Source organism: Neodiprion pinetum, chromosome 7 (genome assembly GCF_021155775.2).
Source record: "Neodiprion pinetum isolate iyNeoPine1 chromosome 7, iyNeoPine1.2, whole genome shotgun sequence".
In the NCBI taxonomy this organism is placed as follows: domain Eukaryota; kingdom Metazoa; phylum Arthropoda; class Insecta; order Hymenoptera; family Diprionidae; genus Neodiprion; species Neodiprion pinetum.
Genome location: NC_060238.1, coordinates 25,380,472 through 25,402,455, shown reverse-complemented (window position 1 = coordinate 25,402,455; position 21,984 = coordinate 25,380,472). Strand labels below are relative to the sequence as shown.

General features: G+C 36.6%; 5 protein-coding genes across 9 annotated transcripts; 3 read left to right on the top strand and 2 right to left on the bottom strand.

The window, feature by feature from the left end:
• Positions 1-957: 957 nt before the first annotated feature.
• On the top strand, positions 958-4,512 carry Klp64D (kinesin-like protein 64D). Of its 2 annotated transcripts, none has more exons than XM_046635797.1 (9): positions 958-1,115; positions 1,194-1,612; positions 1,732-1,922; positions 2,007-2,146; positions 2,239-2,436; positions 2,526-2,917; positions 3,012-3,429; positions 3,501-3,626; positions 3,700-4,512. In XM_046635797.1, exons 1-9 carry the CDS (start codon positions 1,101-1,103, stop codon positions 3,835-3,837), a joined length of 2,037 nt encoding a protein of 678 aa, XP_046491753.1. In that variant the 5' UTR covers positions 958-1,100; the 3' UTR covers positions 3,838-4,512. The 2 variants fall into 2 exon arrangements, with proteins under 2 accessions (XP_046491753.1, XP_046491752.1); XM_046635796.1 differs by having other exon boundaries at positions 1,717-1,922.
• Positions 4,277-6,808, bottom strand: LOC124223613 (lysosomal Pro-X carboxypeptidase). Its single transcript, XM_046635798.2, has 7 exons — positions 6,607-6,808; positions 6,360-6,500; positions 5,880-6,160; positions 5,646-5,803; positions 5,376-5,548; positions 4,921-5,273; positions 4,277-4,836 (listed from the first exon to the last, which is right to left on the bottom strand). Exons 1-7 carry the CDS (start codon positions 6,763-6,765, stop codon positions 4,593-4,595), a joined length of 1,509 nt encoding a protein of 502 aa, XP_046491754.1. The 5' UTR covers positions 6,766-6,808; the 3' UTR covers positions 4,277-4,592.
• Positions 6,809-6,992: 184 nt separating this feature from the next.
• Positions 6,993-17,375, bottom strand: LOC124223610 (centrosomal protein of 152 kDa). 3 transcript variants are annotated; one of them, XM_046635791.2, is made up of 12 exons: positions 17,238-17,375; positions 13,152-13,276; positions 12,188-13,067; positions 12,031-12,119; positions 11,745-11,945; positions 11,219-11,458; positions 10,981-11,153; positions 10,441-10,902; positions 10,019-10,341; positions 9,828-9,931; positions 8,512-9,738; positions 6,993-8,431 (listed from the first exon to the last, which is right to left on the bottom strand). In XM_046635791.2, the coding sequence occupies exons 2-12, from the start codon at positions 13,266-13,268 to the stop codon at positions 8,216-8,218; spliced, it is 4,032 nt and encodes a 1,343-aa protein (XP_046491747.1). In that variant the 5' UTR covers positions 13,269-13,276; positions 17,238-17,375; the 3' UTR covers positions 6,993-8,215. The 3 variants fall into 3 exon arrangements, with proteins under 3 accessions (XP_046491747.1, XP_046491745.1, XP_046491746.1); XM_046635789.2 differs by lacking the exon at positions 17,238-17,375 and adding an exon at positions 13,592-13,695; XM_046635790.2 differs by lacking the exon at positions 17,238-17,375 and adding an exon at positions 13,353-13,565.
• Positions 13,682-14,655, top strand: Dtd (D-aminoacyl-tRNA deacylase). The gene is made up of 4 exons (XM_046635800.2): positions 13,682-13,822; positions 14,005-14,095; positions 14,196-14,431; positions 14,504-14,655. Exons 1-4 carry the CDS (start codon positions 13,780-13,782, stop codon positions 14,593-14,595), a joined length of 462 nt encoding a protein of 153 aa, XP_046491756.1. The 5' UTR covers positions 13,682-13,779; the 3' UTR covers positions 14,596-14,655.
• GCC88 (GRIP and coiled-coil domain containing 88 kDa) lies at positions 14,770-21,756 on the top strand. Of its 2 annotated transcripts, XR_011177683.1 has the most exons (11): positions 14,770-15,016; positions 15,123-15,259; positions 15,387-15,551; positions 15,643-15,788; positions 15,968-16,211; positions 16,287-16,602; positions 16,683-17,002; positions 17,086-17,549; positions 17,637-17,817; positions 17,900-18,043; positions 18,638-21,756. XR_011177683.1 is itself a non-coding variant. In XM_046635795.2 (10 exons), exons 1-9 carry the CDS (start codon positions 14,932-14,934, stop codon positions 17,812-17,814), a joined length of 2,055 nt encoding a protein of 684 aa, XP_046491751.1. In that variant the 5' UTR covers positions 14,770-14,931; the 3' UTR covers positions 17,815-17,817; positions 17,900-21,756. The 2 variants fall into 2 exon arrangements, 1 of the variants encoding a protein (XP_046491751.1); XM_046635795.2 differs by having other exon boundaries at positions 17,900-21,756.
• Positions 21,757-21,984: the final 228 nt, after the last annotated feature.

Sequence of the window (21,984 nt, the reverse complement as noted above, 5' to 3'; positions counted from 1 at the left end):
CCCGTTTAAACGCTGTGCTGTTCACGCTTTGGTCTTATTGTCAGCTGCCCCATTTCAATTAAGATCCTGCACCTAGTTAACAAACACATGGCGCACGTATGTAGGGTGGCTAGCAAACAGGGCTGCGTACAGCTTCTGGTGCACAATGAACGCATCGCCATTGCCCGTATTGTTTCCCTATGAATTACGCACAATGCCGTCATATACACTCCAGATTGGTACCGCGATATTGTTTCAGCTTGCCGAAACGTAATAAAGAAAACCCCAATCTCTCACGCGCGACTCCGGCGCAAATGCAATTTGAATTTGAATTTTAACTGCATATGAAGGAATCTACTTTTACATAACGCGAGCATGTTTTACGCGTTATTTCATGCGTGTTTTTCGTACAAAAAGTGCTAGTCTATTCTATCACGCTCGAGTGAATCTGTGAATGCGTTTACGAGGAGTACTGAAAAGACCACTTTTAAGCCCTAGGAGTTTAAAGTGGTCTTTTCTAGACCGCGCGCATGCGCTAGTCTATTCTATCACGCTCGAGTGAATCTGCGAATGCGTTTACGAGGAGTACTGAAAAGACCACTTTTAAGCCCTAGGAGTTTAAAGTGGTCTTTTCTAGACCGCGCGCATGCGCTGTCGCGAATGAATCTGACGTTGTGCGACCCTAACCTCAATTTCGTGCTTCGTGAAAAAACGTGTAACATACACTTGTTACATGAAGAATCGTGTGCAACGAGGAGGCAACGGTCTTTTCACCCCGCATATTTGCAATATTCGTCTTCGACTTCACCTACGACTCATATTGCAAACGTACGCTCGGCCTAAAAAGACCGAGTTTGCCCGTTACACAATATACATGCCAATTGGCAGAACATCTGATTTACCGACGGACTCAAAATGACACAATAAGCTATTAATGATTGAAGACAGAGCGCGCTGTCGGCGTAAAAAGGGTTTGTGATTAAAAAAAATCGATTCGATTGTTTGAGGCGGTGTCGTCTGCTCCTGTCACTGTCATTGCGAGGAGCGTATTTCCCTGGCAGACTTAAAGTCGTGATATTGTACAGTGAGTTAGAAATTTATAGAGCGATTTTCAAAGGATAATGGAAGGACCAGGGGTGAGTTTGGTAAAATTATTCAAACGACGTTCGTTCTCATCGACCGCACTGATTTAACACGAAATATACATTTCACAGGATAATGCTGCGGAGCTGGGAGAGATTGAAAACGTTAGAGTGGTCGTTCGTGTTAGACCACTGAACGGAAAGGAGTTGGACGGTCACTGTAAGAATATAACAAAAGTTGACTCTCTGAACAGTGAAATATTGGTCGAAAATCCTCACGCTGCTCCCGGGGAACCACCAAAACTGTTTTCCTTCGACGCAGTTTTCGATACAGACTCATCACAGGTTGACATATACAACGAAACAGCCCGGCCGATCGTCGACAAGGTTCTTCAAGGCTACAATGGGACGATACTTGCTTACGGGCAAACGGGAACTGGTAAAACCTACACCATGTCTGGCGCCAAGACTTCCCCACAGCTAAGAGGCATCATTCCGAACACCTTTGCCCATATATTTGGCCACATCGCTAAGGCTGACGAAAATCAGAAGTAATTACCAGCCGCGAGTTATTCAATTTGATCATGTCAATTGCAGCATAAATATTTACTGATAATTACGTGACTGAACTAAAACAATATGAATTTCATCTCAGACTACATTTTTGCAGGTTCTTAGTTCGCGCCACATACTTGGAGATTTACAACGAAGAAGTTAGAGATTTGTTAGGAAAGGATCAAAATACTCGTTTAGAAGTCAAGGAGAGACCGGACATTGGTGTATTCGTTAAAGACCTAAGCGGATATGTGGTCAATAACGCCGATGACTTGGACCGCATCATGACCCTAGGAAATAAGAATCGTGAGCCTATTTAATCGCTGTTCAACGGCTATTCCTAAAGACACAAAGTCACCTCAAGATAATCCATTATTTATTTAATTTAAGGGGTTGTCGGCGCAACGGCGATGAACGTTTCCAGTTCTAGGTCCCATGCGATATTCACCATAACTGTCGAGTCCAGTCAACTAGGCGACGATGGAGAACAACACGTTAAAATGGGAAAACTTCACCTTGTAGATTTAGCTGTGTGTATTTCTTCACAGTATATAGATCGAATTTTGAATTGCTAAATTCCAACATCGAAAGTACAGCGAGATTTAAAACCTCGATATTTCAGGGCTCAGAGAGGCAAAGTAAAACCAAAGCGACAGGAGTCCGTCTGAGAGAGGCTACAAAGATTAATTTGTCTCTGTCGACACTGGGCAATGTTATATCCGCACTTGTTGACGGACAAAGTTCACACGTCCCATACAGAAACTCTAAACTAACAAGATTGCTGCAGGATTCGCTGGGTGGAAATTCGAAAACTTTAATGGTGACTATTTACCCAGTATTCGTGATTGTGACAATTTCTTTCTTGAATGAACAATGAACCAAATTTGAGTGGATTAATGTTTTTCGCAGTGCGCAAACATTAGCCCTGCTGACATGAACTACGATGAAACTATAAGTACTCTAAGGTACGCCAATCGAGCTAAAAATATTAAGAACCGAGCTAGAATTAACGAGGACCCCAAGGACGCCCTACTTCGCCAGTTCCAAGTTGAAATTGAAGAGCTGCGTAAACAACTCGAAGAAAATGGTACAGGAGTTTCTGAGTCTGATCCCGAGACCGAAGATTCTGATGATAATTTTGAGTCGAAGTGTGATAGAAAAACCAGACATAGACAGAGCCAAATACTTTCAATGGATCAACTTGAAGATGGTGAAGTAGAATTGAGAGAAAAAATGGACAAGGCAGAGAGGCACGACAAAAGCCCAGATGACAAAGATGTCATCGAGCTAAAGAGAACGCAGTGAGTTTTTATGTTCGGTATGAAAAGAAAAATAACACCCACAATAACACTTGATAATCAATATCAAATAAAAACTGTTCATTTTTTGTCTTAGAAGCGAGAAAGAAGCGTTAAGGGAAAAAATGCAAAACTTGCAAAACAAAATTCTAGTCGGAGGTGAGAATTTATTGGAAAAAGCCGAGGCTCAGGAACAGCTACTCGCGGCATCTGCAATTGAGCTGGACCAAAGAAAGAGCCGAGAAGAACAGCTGAAGAAAGCTATTGAAGAAAAAGAGGCTGAACGCATAGACATCGAAGAGAAATACTCGTCCCTGCAAGAAGAGGCTGCAGGAAAAACAAAAAAATTAGGCAGAGTCTACACCATGCTGATGTCTGCCAAGGCGGAATTATCGGACTTGCAACAAGAGCATCAGCGAGAGATGGAAGATCTCCTGGAAGGTGTACGAGAAATTGGACGAGAATTACAACTGCACGAACTCGTTCTCAACAACTACATACCTGTTCAATATCAGGTAAGTAAACTGAGGTACAGAAAATTAATCATTATTACCAACTTTGTCCTGACCGGCATAATATTTTCCAGACGATGATCGAAAGGTACGTTCATTGGAACGAAGACATTGGGGAGTGGCAATTGAAATGCGTAGCGTACACAGGAAACAATATGAGAAAAGCACAAGCCACACCTTCGACCGGAAGCAACAAAGATGTAAGTGGAAATTGTGATTCTAATCGAAAGCTTGGAATATTGACAAACTTGCATGCTACAATTTCTGTTACAGCAACCACAGCCTGATCTCTCTAACATCTACCTTTCGTACAACACGGGCACGGAAAGCAGTATTGCCCAACCAAAAAAGTTGAGAGGTCGGTCGGGTGTTCCGAGGCCGACCACTGCTCATCGACGACCCCCTCGCTAAGCATTATTTTTAAGCAAAACCATAAGCTAGATATTTATTTTTCATAGTGTATTTTTTTTTTCTTTTTTTTTTAATTAACACTTTATTTAAAGAATTGGTATCATTTTAACGGAATGGATACGCAAGGACTCGATTGAGAGGTAGTTTTAGCACGAATATTAGCACATTATAGAACTCGTTATTGTTTATGTAAAAACTGCTTTACTTTTTATGATACGTATTATAGGTAAGGATTATAAATTATTGTTCCTGAATTATTTTATATTCATATACAAATGTCTGTTTGACGAGTCAGTAAATCTACGTAAATCTGCTTTGATTGCTGATGATAAAAAGTATGAAAAGAAATCTTCAATTCGTTGTACAGAATAATTGTAACATCGAGGGAACATCTGATGCTTTGCAGCTTAATTTTTTAAATATCTTTTTTTAACGACAAGATTGACGATCTGATTAGTAATTAATATACGTATACTGCAGCTTTTTAATAGTAATAAATCCGACGAATCACCAGCAATATGTTTTTACATTATTGCAACAAATCTATGTCGATGACTTTTAATCTCTTTTCTCAAATTTAGTTAAAGGAAACTCACGAGCAACGTGTTATTTATCCACTCATGTAAAACCATTTATATCCGCAATTTGAATAAACAAATCGTAAATATTATAAAAAATCCTATTTCTATTAATATTTCAAATTCAGTATGAAAACTTTCCCCGTATTAATATAAGAAGCAAAATTATGTCTTTTATCAAACACTTATAATTTCATGTTGTACTGTATTTTTATCATCAATAGGTACCCAATGCTCATGAATCCACTTTTTAATAAAATTGCAGTGAATTTGTCGCGTCTGAATCACGCTAGATGGATCATGGGGATTACTTGCCCTGAGATCTAGATGGTGAGCGCCTTCTGGTATGAGAATTGCCACTGTCGACGACGAAACGTTTGATAAAACTCCACCAGTTGACCAAGGGTCCAACAATCCATTACTGAAAATTTTATAAGTAATGCAATAATTGATGCACGATATGAAGTCACTGTCAGTTCCAAGACTAAATAAACAGCAAACGCACCTAAACACGATGTTACTAGCTGCAGATAGATCCTGACATCCATATTCCTCGCAGGCTAGATAAGGCTGGGGTCTTGACTTGAAATTCTGATAGCAGTCGTTGCTAAATTTCTTAAAATCCCAAGGAATTTTTTCGAACATGTCATCCACGCCATTGGTACACATGGGCATGACCATCTCTGTGCAAGATTGATACGACCACCCTTTGCTATCCAGATTTGGAGAAGAGTTTTCACTCACAGATAAACACTTGCTGTTTCCTGTGCCATTTGTAAACACACTAATCGCTTTGTTGAGATCAAGAAGAAGCGCCATGTCGTTCTGATTCGAGTTCGTCAAGTAGCTGCAGACTTTCTACACGAGTAAAAATAATCATAGATATACATGTTATTTGAATTTGGTTCAATTCTTTTACTTTGAAAAGAGTGAAATTTTTCATATCAGAATAGAACTTACGGATATTGGATACGCAGGTAATGGCGCTAAGAAGTTTGACGCGTATGGATAGTTTACCATTGCTAAATTTCCGTAAATATCGGTCAGAAAGTCCTTCAGCACTTTGATGTCTGATGAATTTTTCAACGGCTGGCACAATTTCCAATTTTCTGAAAACCATTTCCTCCCATTTTCTGTAAAATAAATTAAATTATTCTATCCGTGAAGGTGTCCCCGACTGTAGGAAATAGCAGATATAACTGATGCTAATAAAATAATATTCTGTCTCACCAGTTGAGGTAACGTTTGCGATTGCTGTCCACGATTTGAGAATTGTTTTCGGACATTCTGGATGCGCTATGCGAAAATCTGATGTGACGACTCTCGCAAATGCGCCGCATTCGGTGATACCAGTGAATTGTAGGATCGGAGCCGAAGCTGCGATTGCTCTGAAATTTTCAGGTGGATTATTTATCGCATTATTAGCAAGGCTTAGCATTCAAAAGAGACTTTTGCAACTATTACCCTTTTACAAGGTGTGGATACTTCATCCGCATCCATGCGCTAAGCATTCCACCGTAAGAGCCTCCAAATACAATGACAGGGCTATGTTTCATGTTCGTAGCAGATTTTAGAAAACTTATCAAGTCAGCGTAATCAGCTAAGGCTTGTTGGCTTGTTAAATATCCGAGATGACTAGAATCTGAATAAGATTCGTTACCAAACGGCATAGATTTTCCGTAATAGCGATGCTCAGCAAAGATTAAACATGCGCCAAAGGTTGGTGCAATTTCCCACATAAAACCCTGCAAGAAAATAATTGGATATCAGTATCAACTCTGCACATAATTCAAAACTTGTACAAACAAGGGGCAACGCTTTAAACTTGCACGCAACCAATTTGTAATAAGCTCACTGACTTCCAGAATAATCGGCATGCAGTGATAGAATTTTCAACATATAGTTATAACGCTAATTGTTTACGTTTACTGTGCAATCTCTCACCGTATTTTGAGCAAAGAGTTCGATGTCCCCTTCATTTCCTGTGTAAAAGAATACAGGTGGATCATTGCCCCTCTGCCATGTGTCGTTAACGAGGTATCGCATCTCAAATGTAGCGTTCATTGAAAAACTGAAATGATCGAGCTAGAAAAAAAACAGTTGTCAATTTCAACGGTGAGTTATTCCTTGTAGTTAAATAAGAAAACAAATTACTGACTGATTACAAGATACAACAAACTTGTTCACTCACGGGTACTCGAAACTTTTTGATCACAAAGTCATACTTGATGTCTTCTACTGCCTGGTTTTGAGCTGGTTTAAATTTACCATATTCTATTGAGCTAGCAGAAGTAATGTAACAACAGAATAATGCATTTATTAAACCAAAAGCAGTAGGGAGATCCATCATGATCGACTGCTCGAGGAACACTGAGGTTGCAATCACAAACCAGTGAACGTTGACCTCTATCAATCCTCAACACATACGTACAATGATATGAATGTGTTCGTGACGTTCGTTCGTGTTTGTATATCTGTATGTTATCCAATTCAAATAAAGGGAAATCAAATATAAACAATAACGAAAAATTATCTTTCGATAGCTGACAAGTGTTTGAATGGCTTGTTGAAATGAACAAGTTAACATACTTGGGATCTTAAAACTACAGATTCTTATAACGAGTCGTAATATAACTAGAAACATTGGATTGTGCATGAAATGAAAAGAAAATGCCAAACCAAAACCGCACACTCTGAACACAGACAGGATGTCGCTTTTACTGATTAGTATTAGTTAGAATCTGGTATGACATAAGATGTTTATTACAAAAAATAAATTAATTCATTCTACGTACAAAAATACATCGTAAGTAATTAATATTAATAATACTCTGTATTTAGTGATGATTTTATAATAAATGATAATGATGATATTATTATTTTGTGACAGTATCGACACGTAATTAAACAGTATATATTATGCAATACTCTCTATAGTTTGGTTGCTGAAATTTCCAATCCAAACGACACGATAGATACGTCACTGAAAGAAGAATAGATTCTTTTTCAAATTGCCAGTTAATGAAAATTTAGTTCAAAATAAATCTACGAAAGTACCGATTAATATACATATTTTTTTTCCTTTTCATTCTTTTCTTTTTTCCCATATATTGAATAAATTTTTTTCTTTTCATTATTACTTAAACGAATATTCATATAGTAACAGAGGCATAAATTTTTATCTAAAACATAATTATCTAGTCTTGCAGATCTACAGTAATTAAAATAATTGATTATAATAATGAAAACCTGCGTGTACAACCTCATCCAATATTAACGAGCCAAACTCAGTGGTGGCTACTGGTGCTTATAGTACGGTCCCGACATTCTCTGACGGATGGACAGTTGTACGACGCTTGTTATTAATATCTTAAGTATAAAAATTTATAAAATTTCAACTTTACATGATATAAATTTTATAGAAATGATTAATATTATTTTTAATATTTGTATCAATTTGTGATTTACAATTACAATTTCCTACAAAGTACGTGACCAGGCACTTTGCCTGTTGTTAATTATATAGAATTTTGCAATTATGATTGCAAAACTTATAGAGAAATGTAACACTTATAATAATGACTATCGTATCGTTTGATGTATGGGCAACCGCAGCGACTGGTAATATTATTATATATATTTGAAAATATTGTTCCTAAAATAAAATCTCTTCTAATGATGTGTTGTACAATAAAGTGCTTTAAATTAAACTAGAATAATATATAATTAGCCTCTTCTAACTAAAATTTATCATAAACTACGGAAAGCTCTACCAGAGGTAAGTGGAATTAATACATACTTCAACATTTATTTTTGTACTTCATTTTAAGTCTCATTTGTTCTAACTGTTCTTCATACTGACTCTCGAGCTCCGCCATTTTTGTCGATACTTGTTTCTCTTGAGAGCTCACTATTGCATCAACTTTTTGTTGTACTTGATTCATGGCTCTTTTGTAACCCTCCTTGATCCTTTCGCATTCGCTTAGAAAGAATTTTTCTTTATTCTCCGCCAATTCCTGTAAACCATGTCAGTTTTAAAACCAGAACTGTAGACGTTTATCGTTGGGTATACCGAATGATATCCCGAAGGTCTTACCTTATAATTTTGAGCAGTTTTCCTTGCTGACTGATACTTGTGTTTCAACATATTGATATTACTTTTCATATCTTCCTCCGTTTGTTTTAAATCTTTGACTTCTTCAGTTAAGGCCTCCTCCTTTTGCTTCAACTTTTCAATATCTTGATTCATTTCGGCCTCTTTTGTTTTGACCGATCTAATTTCCGATGCCCACTCGGACATTACTTGGGCCATTACATTTCTCTGTTCTTCCATATCAATTTCTCTCCTTCTTAATTCCTCCAGCAAGGATTCTATCCTAATTTTTCTCGCCACCAACTCATGATGCATCTTTTCCAGCTTTGCTTCTATCATTTTTGCTATCGTTTGTTCCTGCGCCTTAAACCTCGACTGTAACCGGAGTCTTTCTGCGATCATAGTTTCCTTTACTGCTTCAACCTCTTCAGTCTTTTCTCTGCACCTTGACTGCAACTCTAACAACAGGGTTTTATACTGCTCTTCAATTTCCTTTTGTCTTTGCTTATGTTGCTCTTCAATCCCCTTTAATTCGTCAGTCACTTTCTCCTCCATTTCTTCCCTGACCTCTTTTATGGCAATTTCCCTCATTTTTTGTAAATCAGCATCACCTGTCAAGCTGCGAGGAGAGTTGTTCAATTCCACTGACACTTGCATTTGACTCTTAACGTACCGTTCAAATTGTCTTGCCTGATCTTTCAGTTTAACTACGAGCTGATCTCGTTCTTCTTTGAGCATATTAATTTCTTTCGATCGAAGTTGAAGCTGCTCATCGTTGCGCCGTGACTCATTAGCCAAAAGTATCATTCTTTCTTCCGAGTTTGAATTAACATCTGTATTGCCTTGCAACTGTTTTATTTCTAAACTAGACAACTTATCCTTCAACGTATTTCTATCCCTCAAAACACTATCATATTCTTTTTGCAATGATTCATATTCACTTCGTGCACGTTCGAGGCTTTGCCTGATATCACTGGATTCCTGTGAATTCGATTGTGTACTTTTTTTGGCATTCAATAATTCTAATTCCAATGCAGAGATCTTATCTCTGCAGGAATTTCGATCTCTGGCAACATCCTCGCACTTTTTCTTTAAAGACTCATGTGCGATTTCCAACTGGGCTATTTTTAATCTAGCATCATCCAAATTTGTTTGTAGTTCCGACATTTTTTTCCTCTCTTCAACTACATTCGAAAGCTTTTCTTCCAAACGTTTGCAATCATCTTCAAGCTGCAATAGGATATGATAGCCATAAAGAGTATATTTGACTATAAATGTGCTCTGTATCATGAAAAACAATCTTTAAACAACATACATACCTGAGTAATTTTATCTACATGCTCAGAGCAGTGATCTGGTAAAATTACACTTATGTTACGGTTTGGGTAAGCATTACGCAGTTCTTTCAGCGTTTCTTCTTTCGCTGCAAACAAGAAAGACAAAATCAATGGTCAGAAATTGACGTCTATAAAGGTGCTTCAAAACCCAAATCAAAATGGTTTCTCCTCACTTCTCTCAATTTCAACATGTATTCTTTTTGCATGTTCTTCTCTTCTCTGCCTTTCATGACTCAAATCTTTTTCCAGTTCTACAGTTTTACTCCTATAAAGCTCACACTCTTTAGTTAGCCTCTTTATAACGGATGCCTGAGTTTCTAAGTCACGATTCATCTTGTCCGCCATTGCCTTATGTGTCTCAAAGTCTGCATACGTTACTTTTAATTCCGCAATTTCTTCCTGATGCTGTGCTATCAGTTGCTCTTTTGTACCACAAACATCTACGTATAATTCTTTAACTCGATCTAGTTCTTTTTGGGTCTGTTCCAATTGCACTCTGTGAAACATGGTAAATTTTTATAACAATTGATTCTAAAGATGTTCAAATAAACTACGGTCATCATGCAATGTTCTTGTTTTGGGTTATGATACTTACGATAACTGAACTATTTCAACTTGCGCCTCCTGCCTGACTCTTTGTACAGCCTTTTCGTGAATTTCTAAATACTCTTTGTTGTATTCTCCCACAGCTTCTTTCTCTTGCTCTGCCAATATTTCCTGATGCACACGTCTTAAATTTTCCTCATTTTTAACTAAAGCCTGCTGTAGTTTACGCTCGAGTTCATTTTTTTCTGTCTGCAGGTTATCACAAAGTTTTTTTGTATCATTCAAGTGATCAGAAAGCTTTTGTATCTCCGCGTTTGCTTTCATAGCTTTGTCCGTCAAAAGAGATTTCAATTCCATTTCCAACTCGTTGACCCGCCTTGCATATCTCGCTGCTTCTTCTTGACATGTTTGAGCCAAGGATGAAGCTTGTTCGACCTCTCTTTCTTTTTGGGCAAGAGTATTTTCTAGACGATTTATCTCTTTCCTCTTAACTGCTTGTCCTGCCAAGCATCTATAATAAAAACAGCATGTTAATTAAAAGATCTTCATTCTGGTATTGAGTAATCATCGAAAGACGAATTAGAAATACCGCTGCAATTCTCCTCGTAGTTTATTGGTAATATCATCAGCTGGTTTACTCTTAGATCTATTGTGAAGTTCGCCCAACTTTAGTTGCCTCATAGAGTCGGATTCCTCTTCACACGTAGTTGCCAGCAGTGAGTCATATTGTGTAATATCGCTCTTGGCTAAATCCAATTTCCGCTAGAAGTAAATGAACTCTTGTCAAGTATTCACGGAAAGAAAGATGCTTAGACAACAATCCTTACCTGCAGTTCGTGTACAGTTTTAACAAGCTCGTCCTTCTCCTCCGTCACAATTCTAAGCTGAGTTTCCAGCTTCGTAACTTCCTGCACATTGTGACTGGCCATCAGATGACGACATTGAGCCTGACTTTCCTCTAGCGCACGCGACAGACGATTCATCGTATCTCCTTTATCTACCATTAATGTTTCATGCGCCCTCCTTACATCAGCTAACTTGTGTTCCAGAGCGACATAAGATGTTTCCTAATTATTTTAAAACAACCAGTAAATTTTCACATTTTAATATCAATTTTTCTTGATCGATGTAATCAGGAGATATTACACGAATCAGTATTACTCTGGAGCAAATTTAAATGAAATAATTTTTTCAAGGAAGCAAACGCAAACTTCTATGCAGAAGATCAGACACTTGCCCAAATGTCGCTGCTGCTAGAATCCATGATTAGCAGCTTCATCAAAAATTACAAAAGATCTCGTGTTATTTTATACTATGAAATTATGTAAAAGATTCATTAGTTCAAGTGAATACCTTAGCATTTAATTTATCTGTAAGAGCATCTATCTGTATCTGCATGTTCTTCATCTCTATGGTGTGTTTTTCTTGAGCTTGTTTCAAAAATTTTTCATGAGTTTTATCAGTTGTCTGCAACATTTGTACTCTTTCTAGGACGGCTATTTTTTGTTGAAGATCGGCCACCGAATTTTTGGAAATGCTGAGCTCTTCACCCATCTGTTGAAGTGGGTAATAGAAATTATTATTATTATTCTTATGGAACGAAATAACACAAAACTCTCTGATCTTTATTATGCCTCACATTTTGCTTAGTCTTTTCCAATACAGCAACGTTTTCTTTCAAAGCTGCTAATTTTGCCTGGAGATCACCTATTTCCACTTTAGCGTCCACTAGAGAAATCAAAACAATTGTAAAAAAGTTTAACAAATTTTTGCTCACATCAATGTAAAATATTTACCAAGTAAATTCTGTGCCTGATTTCTCGACAGGTTAGATCTTTCCACTTCAGCTTGAGCAAGAGCAAGCTTTCTACTGAGTTGACTTGTCTCTTCTTTTCGTTCCTCTTGCAACTGCTGCAATTCTTCCGTTAACCTTTGAATTTCTCGCATTCTAACAGAATACAATACTTGCAATTGTTCATTACTATTATACTCCGCGGTCTTATAGGCTGTATTCTCATCGACAGGACCGCCATTTGGACTGGTTTGAAAGCAATGCTGAAAATGATCTGAAGTGACTTCGCTATCTCCTCCGCCAAATTCCTGAATAGCTTTATACGGGCCATTTTTTTCGTAATCGTCGATATACCCGTTGTCGCGATAATTTTCAGTCGCTGTTCCAAAGCGACTGGTTGGAGTTTTGTAATTAGCTGGATAACTCTCAGGAAAAGTATACCCCTCGTTAAGCTGAGCTCTGATATTGTGAGGATACCCAGGATTCGATGGTTTGGGCAATTCATAAGGACTGTCCAAAGAATTGACCATATTATTTGCAGTATTCTTACTATACGGTGTTTCCGGTTGCCCATACACCCCGTATTCTCTCTGTATGTCTGAAATAGTAGGGCCACGATCTGCATTTTGGTGTTCGAAATTGGACTGGGGTTGATCATTGCAATCATTACTGGCGTCGACGCATCCGTACACCCCGAATTCTCGTTGTATTTGAGAAACCGTCGGGCCACTCTCAGAGCGCGTAGTTTCAAAAACTAACCCTCCTGCATGACTCCGTTCTGTGTCTCTGGTAACGTCATTGTAGCATCTACTGCTGTTGACTGAGCTGGCTTCGTCGTCGTCGTTGTCGAGGTCGTCAAAAGCATTTGTCAAAATGTTTTTGATCTTGAATAAAATTACGAAAAGGGTTTATAGTGCAAGAAACGGAGGGGTTTGGGTTTGTTTACCAAGAAGAGAGTTAACATTCACCTCCTCATTCCGGCGCTTGATGTCTTCTTGTTCTTCATCCTCCTCTTGGCGCTGGGCGGTTGTGTTCAACTGGATGCTATCGGATCCTTGAAACAAACTTATACCAGGCCCTTCCATCCCGAAGCCTGCTTAACGCCGAACAACTATGTTATATCATTGATTTGTGAATAAAGTACCTTTGTTTATAGGGCCATAACCTACGTGCAACAAGTGTGTCATCGATAACTAGTCGCATTTAACACAACGGGGTTGAATGTTGTTCAGAAATACATTCCGGGATGTTTATGAAACTGTTGCCACCGACCCTGCCTTGATATTGATAATGGATTTGACTAAATTCGATTGAACGTTAACGGGGGAAAACGCTTGTAAACAATCTTTGAAAAGTCAAACACCACTCTATAGCATATTACACGCACCGGAAATATCAAATTACGTACTAGTTGCGTCGCGCTCCCGCCAACCTCGCGTAACCGGATAGACGCCATCCTGATTCATCAGTGACAGAAAAACTTCGTACGTTATCAGCTCTCCTCAAATCTCGTACGAACAAAAGACACTCGACTTGTCCCCAAACAATCATTCAGAATTTTTATAAAACTTGAATTGACCGATTCGTTCATGCAGGATGAAAGCCGTAATTCAACGAGTTACACAAGCTAGTGTATCAGGTGAGAGTACTTGATTGCTTTAGGTTACACAGTAGCTGATTTGATTACAGTATTCGCGATAAATTTTGAATTTCCAAATAAATATTTATTGCACTCTAGCTTCGAATCAATATGCACCAACACTACTGTCAGAAAAATATTTGGGTGATTAAACGATTTCTTCAAATTTTTTTCTTCTCGAGTTAATGGTGAAATCATCAGTTGCATCGGACGGGGACTCTGCGTTTTAATAGGACTAAAAAAAGACGACAATGCGGCAGATATGGAATACATGTAATTTAACTCGCCTCAATAATTTAATGTATCTTTCACATATTTTCATAAATTGCTAAGAACCTGATGGGACCTTTGAATATATTCGATTTTAAAACAGAATCCGCAAGATTCTTAACACTAAAATCTTCGAGGACGAAAATGAGAAAAGATGGTCTACAAACGTTGTGGATAAAAATTATGAAATTCTATGTGTCAGCCAGTTCACCTTGTACCATCAATTGAAGGGGAATAAACTGGATTTTCACAGAGCAATGCCAGCTACGGAATCGGAACCATTTTACAACAATTTTCTCCTTGAACTTGGCAAACAGTACAAACCCGAGTTGATAAAAGGTATGTAAATACTCTTCACCCTCTTCACAATTTATAAGTGTACTACAACCATACCTACAATACATTTTTCAGATGGGAAATTTGGCGCAATGATGCAAGTTCTAATCGAGAATGATGGACCAGTCACCCTGGAGATTGAATCACCTGTTAGAGTATCTCAGTGATTTAAAGACGTCGTGCGCTTGAGTCTGGAAATAAAATAAATTCTAAAAATTCTGCTTTAAGCCCACCCATTCAATTCCTGCCTTGCGACCATTCATCTGTTCTAAAATAAATCAAAGATGGTGTCACTAATCAGTGCGAGAAAGAGCACGAAATTATAACGTTGGCAATACTGGAAGCACGTGTGCTCGTGAATATGATTGCAATCGCCAGCTGTCATACGCTATCCTATTTAACATCTCCGTTTCATTTCTGAACTGATTTATAAGCTCAATCACCTATGAATATTGCAAGCATACGTTGTATTCAACCTGTAAGTCCAGAAGGTGATTAATAAAATGGAAAAAACTAGCAAGAAGGAGCTCTGGGAAATCGTAGACAAGCAGAGGCAAAAGCTAACCAAGTATGAAAACCGTTTGAGAGGTTGGTAATAGCTGAGTGCAGCGGAATAAAAAATGGCGCGCAACATTTGAAACGCTCGGGTAACCGGACACGCGACGATGTACATCTAATTTGTATATTATTTCAGATATCGTGCCGGCGTACGAAAGTCTAATAAAGGAAAAAGAAGCCCTAGAAGAAAGCCTCAAAGCTTTTATCCTTAAAACTAAGGCTGACGTTGATAAAAATGATAAACCGTCGGATTTGAAAACTGGCACTGAACCGGTACTTGAAGATGAATCGCATTACTATACTTACAAGCGATTGCGTATTCATATTATCAATCCATAGTTGTATATGGGATGCAGTAAATGTTCGTTGAATACTTTTTTGACAAACTTTATACTTTCAGGTGCCCAATTCTAAAAAAGAAGCAAGCCAACCAGAGACGGTGGAGCAGTTAAAAACTCAGCTTAGTGCCCTGATGAATTCACTAGCAACTCTTTCGGCAGAAAAATCAAAAATGGAGGCGAATTTTCAGTCTGATAAAAAACAGCTGCGTACGGAAAGAGAAGAAGTGAGTGCAATTAAATTTTAAAAACAGCAATATTTGTCTAAATTGATATTTTGAAACATCTTTTGATTTGATTATGTGAAATATTTTCCAGTATGAAAAAGTTATCAGAGAGTTGAGAGAAAAATTAAAACAGGCACAAAAAGAGACACGCTCCGAGGTTGAACATGTTAAGTATAAACTGATCATGGAACGGCATGAACGGGAAAAGGAGCAAGCTGATCATTCCGCAATGATTAAGTACATATACCTCACTTGTATGAAGATTGCTTTCGACCATTGTTGGTACATTGGCTTGCATGCAGATTAACTAATCGAATATTTTTTGCCTTGACCAACTTGTTATTACAGCAAATTTTTTTCAAACTTCACAATGAAATTGTTAAGGTAATAATGTGGATTATATTATCAATTTGTAGGGAACTGCAAAGACTGCTCAACGACGAAAGATGCGCCAAAGAACAGTTGGAAAACCAAGTTAGAGATCTAAAGATCAATGTCGCGAGTAAAGAGCAAAGTAAGTTGCTAGAGGCGGAGTTAGAAATTGCTAGGAATAAATTGAAACAAGCAGAGGCAGCTGCAAAAGAAACTCCTCCACTGCTGCTTTCTTTACAATCTGAAATGGCGAGTTTAAAACAACAACATCGCAATGCAATTCAAGAGGTAACAATAGCACAGAGTTCATAAAATTGTTACTTCCAATGAACGACCGATTGTATAATATCTCATTGTATATAGGAACAAAAAAGAGCCTCTGCCGCAGAACAACAGGCAAGAATTCTAGCAATGACGCATGAATCCAGAGTCGCAGGGTTGGAGGCTCGATTAGCAGAATTATCGGAAACAGTCGGAGGATACGATAGACTGAGGCATCAGGATCAGCAAGCTATTCAAAAGCTAAAGGACCAATTGGCCAACTTGCAGGGGGCTGGATGTAAAGATAAAGAAACAGGAAGGTTTGAAAATGATCCAGAAGAAATTGCAGCTAAAATAAAGAAGCTCTATGCTCGTATGTCGGACCTGGCTAATCAGGACAAGTCGTCTGATATCAAAAGTAACGTATCCTCCAGGTCTATTTTAATAGTTAGCTCAATCGTGCAAGTTCTACTCAGAGTTTATGAACAAAAATGTCAGATCTTTTAGGTAAATTAAATCTACGCGATGTTAACGAGGATCTAGAGTACAAAGAAAAGTATGAAAAGCTAGAGCAAGAGTTCGAAGATTTTAAATTGAAAACATCGGCCCAGCTTCGTCATGCGATACCTGATTCCTCACTGAATAAAGAACGGGACAAAATTACTGCTTCTGAATCAAATGAAAGCGGCAATTACAAACTGCAGTTGAATGCTGCTAAATTGCAGGTTAAAAATTTGGAAGAAAGATTGCGCAGGTCGCATGCAGATATAATTAACAAAGAAAAAGAATGCAAATCTCAATTAGAAAATCAGCAACAGGTAATAAAAATACAGAATATGTGGGCAAAAACAAATTTGTCACTCAAGTTTTAACAGTAATAACCACAGTCGATGTATTGCAGCTACTCAGAGAAGAACGATTGAAAAGTGAACGATCGCTATCTCTGAAAGAGAATGAATTCCGAGGGAAGATTTCAACTTTGGAACATCAGCTTCAACGTCAAAGGGAACGAACATTAGTATTAATTCAGGAAAAGGACCAAGAAATTCAAACCTTAAAGTCATCATTTCACGCGTTACTGCCAAAGAAAGCTTCTTCTGGAGATCAGGAAGACCGCTCCAAATCTCCAACTCCGGACAATATTTCCGAGCCAGCAGTTGATCTCGTTACAGGCTTGCTGACAGCCGACAGTCCACCTATGCTCCATTACGCTCAAGAATTGGCGCGGCGAGAAGTCCAGGTTTCAGGATTACGAAAAAGCAATATGAAAATGGAAGCAGATATTAGAGAGAAACACAGAGAATATATAAAAGCTACTGAAAGACACAGGGAGGAATTGAAGAGACTAGAAAATGAAGTTACAAGGTACGCTAGGGAACTAGAAGAGAAATATTATAATAACTAGCATTAAAAAAATGTTTTCGACTCAACTTTTTCCACGTATGCATGTAGATTGAAAGCCTACAAATCCAGAGAAGGTGCAAATCTCGAGTACTTGAAGAATGTCGTACTGAATTACCTCCTGACTAATAATGCATCCAGTAAGCGGCATATGTTGAATGCTATTTCTACAATTCTTCACTTCACTCCGGAAGAGGTGGAGAAAATTCGTCACCTCAAACAACATTGATGAGTAAGTTGATATCAATTCCAGTTGATTTTCATTGCGTTAAAATTACCAGTATTGATATGTGTAACCCGTGCTTCCTCTTCAGATATATCGATTAAATGGTGCTACATTCGTCATTATATTCGTTTCTTGGAAGTAATCGGAGCAAAATCATCAGGGTGTCACGTTTCGAGCAGGATTATTTCTCTCTGCGACTACCTTGGCCTGGACAATCTGACTGGGGTAAAAGGTGAAAAATTTCGCAATTATTCATTCTTCACTCATCGCACGAGTGAGAAAAAACATTCCCTTTATCCACTATAAATAGTTAATCGACTAGAACATTAGATATAGCATTTAAATTATTTATAAAACGATACGAAAATATTCTATGTAATGTGTTTGATGAGAGATATCCAAAGGACTATCAAATTGTACGAGACAGTAAAAAGAAACTTGATTTAGCGATAAATTCTTAGATTTCATGTAGTTTCTGGTCTTGTTAAGAAGCGGATACGAAAAGACTCAAAAGACACGTTCAAACTATTAATTCTACATGAAATTTATTATATCGCTTTCTCTACATGAAGTGATCACATTGTTGGCATTGAAAAAATATCCTCAAGCAATATTTTCTATCTAATGCCTACTGCAAGTACTCGGGATGTACGAAATACACATTATGTAACACATTTACAATAAAATTATTAATATATATATATGCATGTGTGTATATTATTTAAATGATTCACATACTTGAGTCTATAATATCGTTACAGTTTATTGATTATGATTATACGTATCGTCATATCGCACAATCAAATATTTATCGTTTTATGTACAGGAAAGGCTAGTGGAGAAAGACTGCAGCTCATGCAGGATTGTGCAAATTGTTACCAATTCTCTTTATCGAACAACATGAAATAATAAACATCTCTCGCTTCGATCACATTCTCGATAATATAATATAACACGTACCTCTATTTGTATATAATTTACGTTCTCTAATGCGATTTATAATAGCATCAAAATGATACAACATTACGGAAGTTTACGCGGTCGATTTTTATCTTAACAAAGATATTCATATTTATACTAAAAGATTAATAATATGTTGTAACTAACAGCGGACTGGGTTTTGTTATATATGTACCATATATACAAGTAAGCTACATTCACCTGACAAATCAAGCTCGAAGTAGAAGCTTGAAAATTACTTGAAAATCAACAGTTATAATCAACCTCTTCCCAAAATGGGAATACAAAATTTAGATTTTCAATCGTAAGTACAATACAAAAATTCGTCGAAATATACGTGAACACGTTAAAAATGTACCCACCGAACGATCGATACTAAATATTAACATTTAACTGATTTCGTAAAAATGTACTTACGAATAAAAAGTAGAAAATTTATTTTCAACACTTCGAAGGCATATTGTGTCTCTACAATATCGTTCAGTTATTAATGTAAGCTCAATATGTCGGCGATTGTCAACACAGATTTCAACATCTTATTTATTCTGTCACACGCAATTTCCTATTTTAGACATTAAATAATTCGATTCACGCTTCTCTTTTAACGCGACATTCACCCGAATATCAATTATCCAATTTCTCTAGCAAATATTCAATTTAATTTATGTATTTTTCCCTGTCACTTAATTTTATTTTCAAATAATTGTTACGTCTTGGTATCGTAATTAACATTATTATTATTACTATTACCATTATTATTATTATTATTATTATTATATATCTCAATTATTATTACAGTCATATAACAGTATGATTTATACATCGTATTATATACACATTAAAGTATGTAATACCCTTAAAAATTTATGCTTTTCAAAAAAAATAATACATCCAATGTTTTTCCTCAAAAAATTGAAACAGAAATTTACTTCCTAATTATCGTTTCAGAGTATCTTGATTAAAATTAACAAAACTTCATACACCGTATGGCTGTTCCCAAAAGCAATTGAATCACTGAGTATTCAATTAGTTGTCGACAATAAATTGTTACGTATAGCAATTTGAAGAAAATATCATTTAGTTTCATTTATTCTCAATGAGGAAGTTCCTTTTCCCACAACAGAAATGCATTTCAATTATTACGATGTTTGGTCTATAAGGCATGACTGTGAATTTCTAAGCATCGAAAAGTTTTTACCGTTAAACCACTTAAATTTCTAATGTTGATGTAAGCATCCATATAGCCACGCGGTAATATGATTGTATTAATAATCGTTACCTCGTACTGCGGCTGTCGTCAAAATGTTCACACAATATTCAATATTTGTTCATTTCATTTTTTGGTAATCTTATAAATTGTCAGAAAGGATCGTTCTCGCTACTTTGGGGAATCCATGCACCAGATCTCGACTTTAGCTACAAGGAAAGCGAATCGAATTGTAATACATTATAGACATTAACTGAAGTTTCAACCAGCTAATTGATATTCGTGTGATCATTGCACCTGTCTTTAATTTATCTTAACCAAAAATACCCTTAAATACTGTTTTCTGTTATCTGTTAATACAACGATGTGCGCGACGGAGAATTAAATGACTTTTAGCAAACTTTCAAGTATTATGAAACACATACTTTATAGAACATTGGAAACTGTACTAAAAAAGCATAACCTATTTGCAAATATGCAATACAGTGTTCCTGATTCATCTAACTAAATTTAATTAATTAAAATGTTATAACGAACAAATTTTATAATACATCGTCAAAATGTGCACTTCGAAATTATTGTACAGTCACTTTATAAATTTGGTCTAGCGTGTACTAATCGGCTGGTGAAGTCTCAGGTAGGCTTTAAAGTCTACCAAGCACCACCGATGCTTGTTTCATTACCTTAAAGCATAGCGTGTGTCGCAATCATTTACGGCTACTTATCTGCACACGCATACTTTGGGTGTAATTGAAAATTGTAAATGAACCAAACATGTCCACCGCTGTCGATAAAGAGTTTCAAGCTTCTGCCAGATAGTGGCTATTATAAAATGTCAAATATATGTTTATCATACTCGTCATTTCGTACATGTATATATGAGTGCATACTTTGTACACAAATTATACACGCATACATACAGAGAGGGTCGTTTGAAGCAGACCTTTGATATTCACGTTCAAAGTTTCGTTCCAGTTATCTCAAGGTACACGGAATCACCTCAAGTAGTTTGAAAGATCAGTTTCAAAATATCCTCATCGTCTTCGTTATGTATGTGTCACATTTGTATATAATCACAACGTTGAGTAGTAAAGATTTACATCATACATCAAGGGTATTTTTATTGAAAAAAAAGAAAAGAAAAAAGAAGAATTTACCGCATGGATATATTGATTAATAGATAGACATTATCACTTGTACGTGTGGTATTCATTTTATCTAATTCATATTTCGATAACATTATACTTGATTGATATAGTGTATTATATTTAACAATTTTAGAAATATTTCAAAATTAAACAATAAGAAATATAAGAATGACGACGACGACAGTAATAATAATGATAATGATAATAATGATGATGATGATAGTAATAATAATAATAATAATAGTAATAAGTAATTAATAATTATATCTTGGTAAAAATACAATAACACAAATAATAATATAAAAAGTATTTAGGGGAGGGTATAATTTGGATGTTGGTAAGGCTCGCTGTTCGTCGTAAGTTGTCGAGTTTTTTTCTTCCTATCTTTCTTTATCAAACATCATAGCATTTCTATGAATGTAATTCTTTGATATTCTTCCTCTCTTCCTTTGACGAAATGGAGAAAAAAAGAGGATAACGAATATGTTCAGGGAGATAAATTATTGAGCGAGGAAACTGCTAGCTATTATAGCCGCCCAGCGGTTTATCCTTTATAGTTCTGCTTTTCTAAATCACAGTCATACGAGCAACGGCTAATAGTCACCAAGCAAATTTCTTCGCGTTATTCAACGAGTTACGAAAAATATGTATGTATAAATAAGAAAAAAAAAAACTTGTAGATAATAATAATAATAGTAGTAATTTTCAAGAAACTTATTTAAAAATCTTATCAATACTGGAAAATAGCTTACTTAAAATTTAAATCAAGTACAAAATGTGGTAAATTTTACTAATTGTTGTTCGAGCGAGGCAAGGATGAGGATTTTACGAGACTCTACAATATCGCTTATCGGCCGC

Excerpts from the sequence above, each read along its gene's own strand:
- LOC124223610 (XM_046635789.2), bottom strand. The coding sequence starts at position 13,649 with ATGAATCAGGATGGCGTCTATCCGGTTACGCGAGGTTGGCGGGAGCGC. Across the intron at positions 13,277-13,591 it reads GCGGGAGCGCGACGCAACTA|GCTTCGGGATGGAAGGGCCT; the intron begins GTACGTAATTTG and ends GGCGTTAAGCAG. Across the intron at positions 8,432-8,511 it reads AAACTGCTCAAAATTATAAG|GAATTGGCGGAGAATAAAGA; the intron begins GTAAGACCTTCG and ends CATGGTTTACAG.
- Klp64D (XM_046635796.1), top strand. Across the intron at positions 1,923-2,006 it reads GACCCTAGGAAATAAGAATC|GGGTTGTCGGCGCAACGGCG; the intron begins GTGAGCCTATTT and ends ATTTAATTTAAG. Across the intron at positions 3,627-3,699 it reads CGACCGGAAGCAACAAAGAT|CAACCACAGCCTGATCTCTC; the intron begins GTAAGTGGAAAT and ends TTTCTGTTACAG.
- LOC124223613 (XM_046635798.2), bottom strand. The coding sequence starts at position 6,765 with ATGATGGATCTCCCTACTGCTTTTGGTTTAATAAATGCATTATTCTGT. Across the intron at positions 6,501-6,606 it reads TCAAAAAGTTTCGAGTACCC|CTCGATCATTTCAGTTTTTC; the intron begins GTGAGTGAACAA and ends TTTTTTTTCTAG. Across the intron at positions 5,549-5,645 it reads CGCAAACGTTACCTCAACTG|AAAATGGGAGGAAATGGTTT; the intron begins GTGAGACAGAAT and ends TTTATTTTACAG.
- GCC88 (XM_046635795.2), top strand. The coding sequence starts at position 14,932 with ATGGAAAAAACTAGCAAGAAGGAGCTCTGGGAAATCGTAGACAAGCAG. Across the intron at positions 15,017-15,122 it reads GTATGAAAACCGTTTGAGAG|ATATCGTGCCGGCGTACGAA; the intron begins GTTGGTAATAGC and ends ATATTATTTCAG. Across the intron at positions 15,789-15,967 it reads GATCATTCCGCAATGATTAA|GGAACTGCAAAGACTGCTCA; the intron begins GTACATATACCT and ends ATCAATTTGTAG.
- Dtd (XM_046635800.2), top strand. The coding sequence starts at position 13,780 with ATGAAAGCCGTAATTCAACGAGTTACACAAGCTAGTGTATCAG. Across the intron at positions 13,823-14,004 it reads TACACAAGCTAGTGTATCAG|TTAATGGTGAAATCATCAGT; the intron begins GTGAGAGTACTT and ends TTTCTTCTCGAG. Across the intron at positions 14,432-14,503 it reads CAAACCCGAGTTGATAAAAG|ATGGGAAATTTGGCGCAATG; the intron begins GTATGTAAATAC and ends TACATTTTTCAG.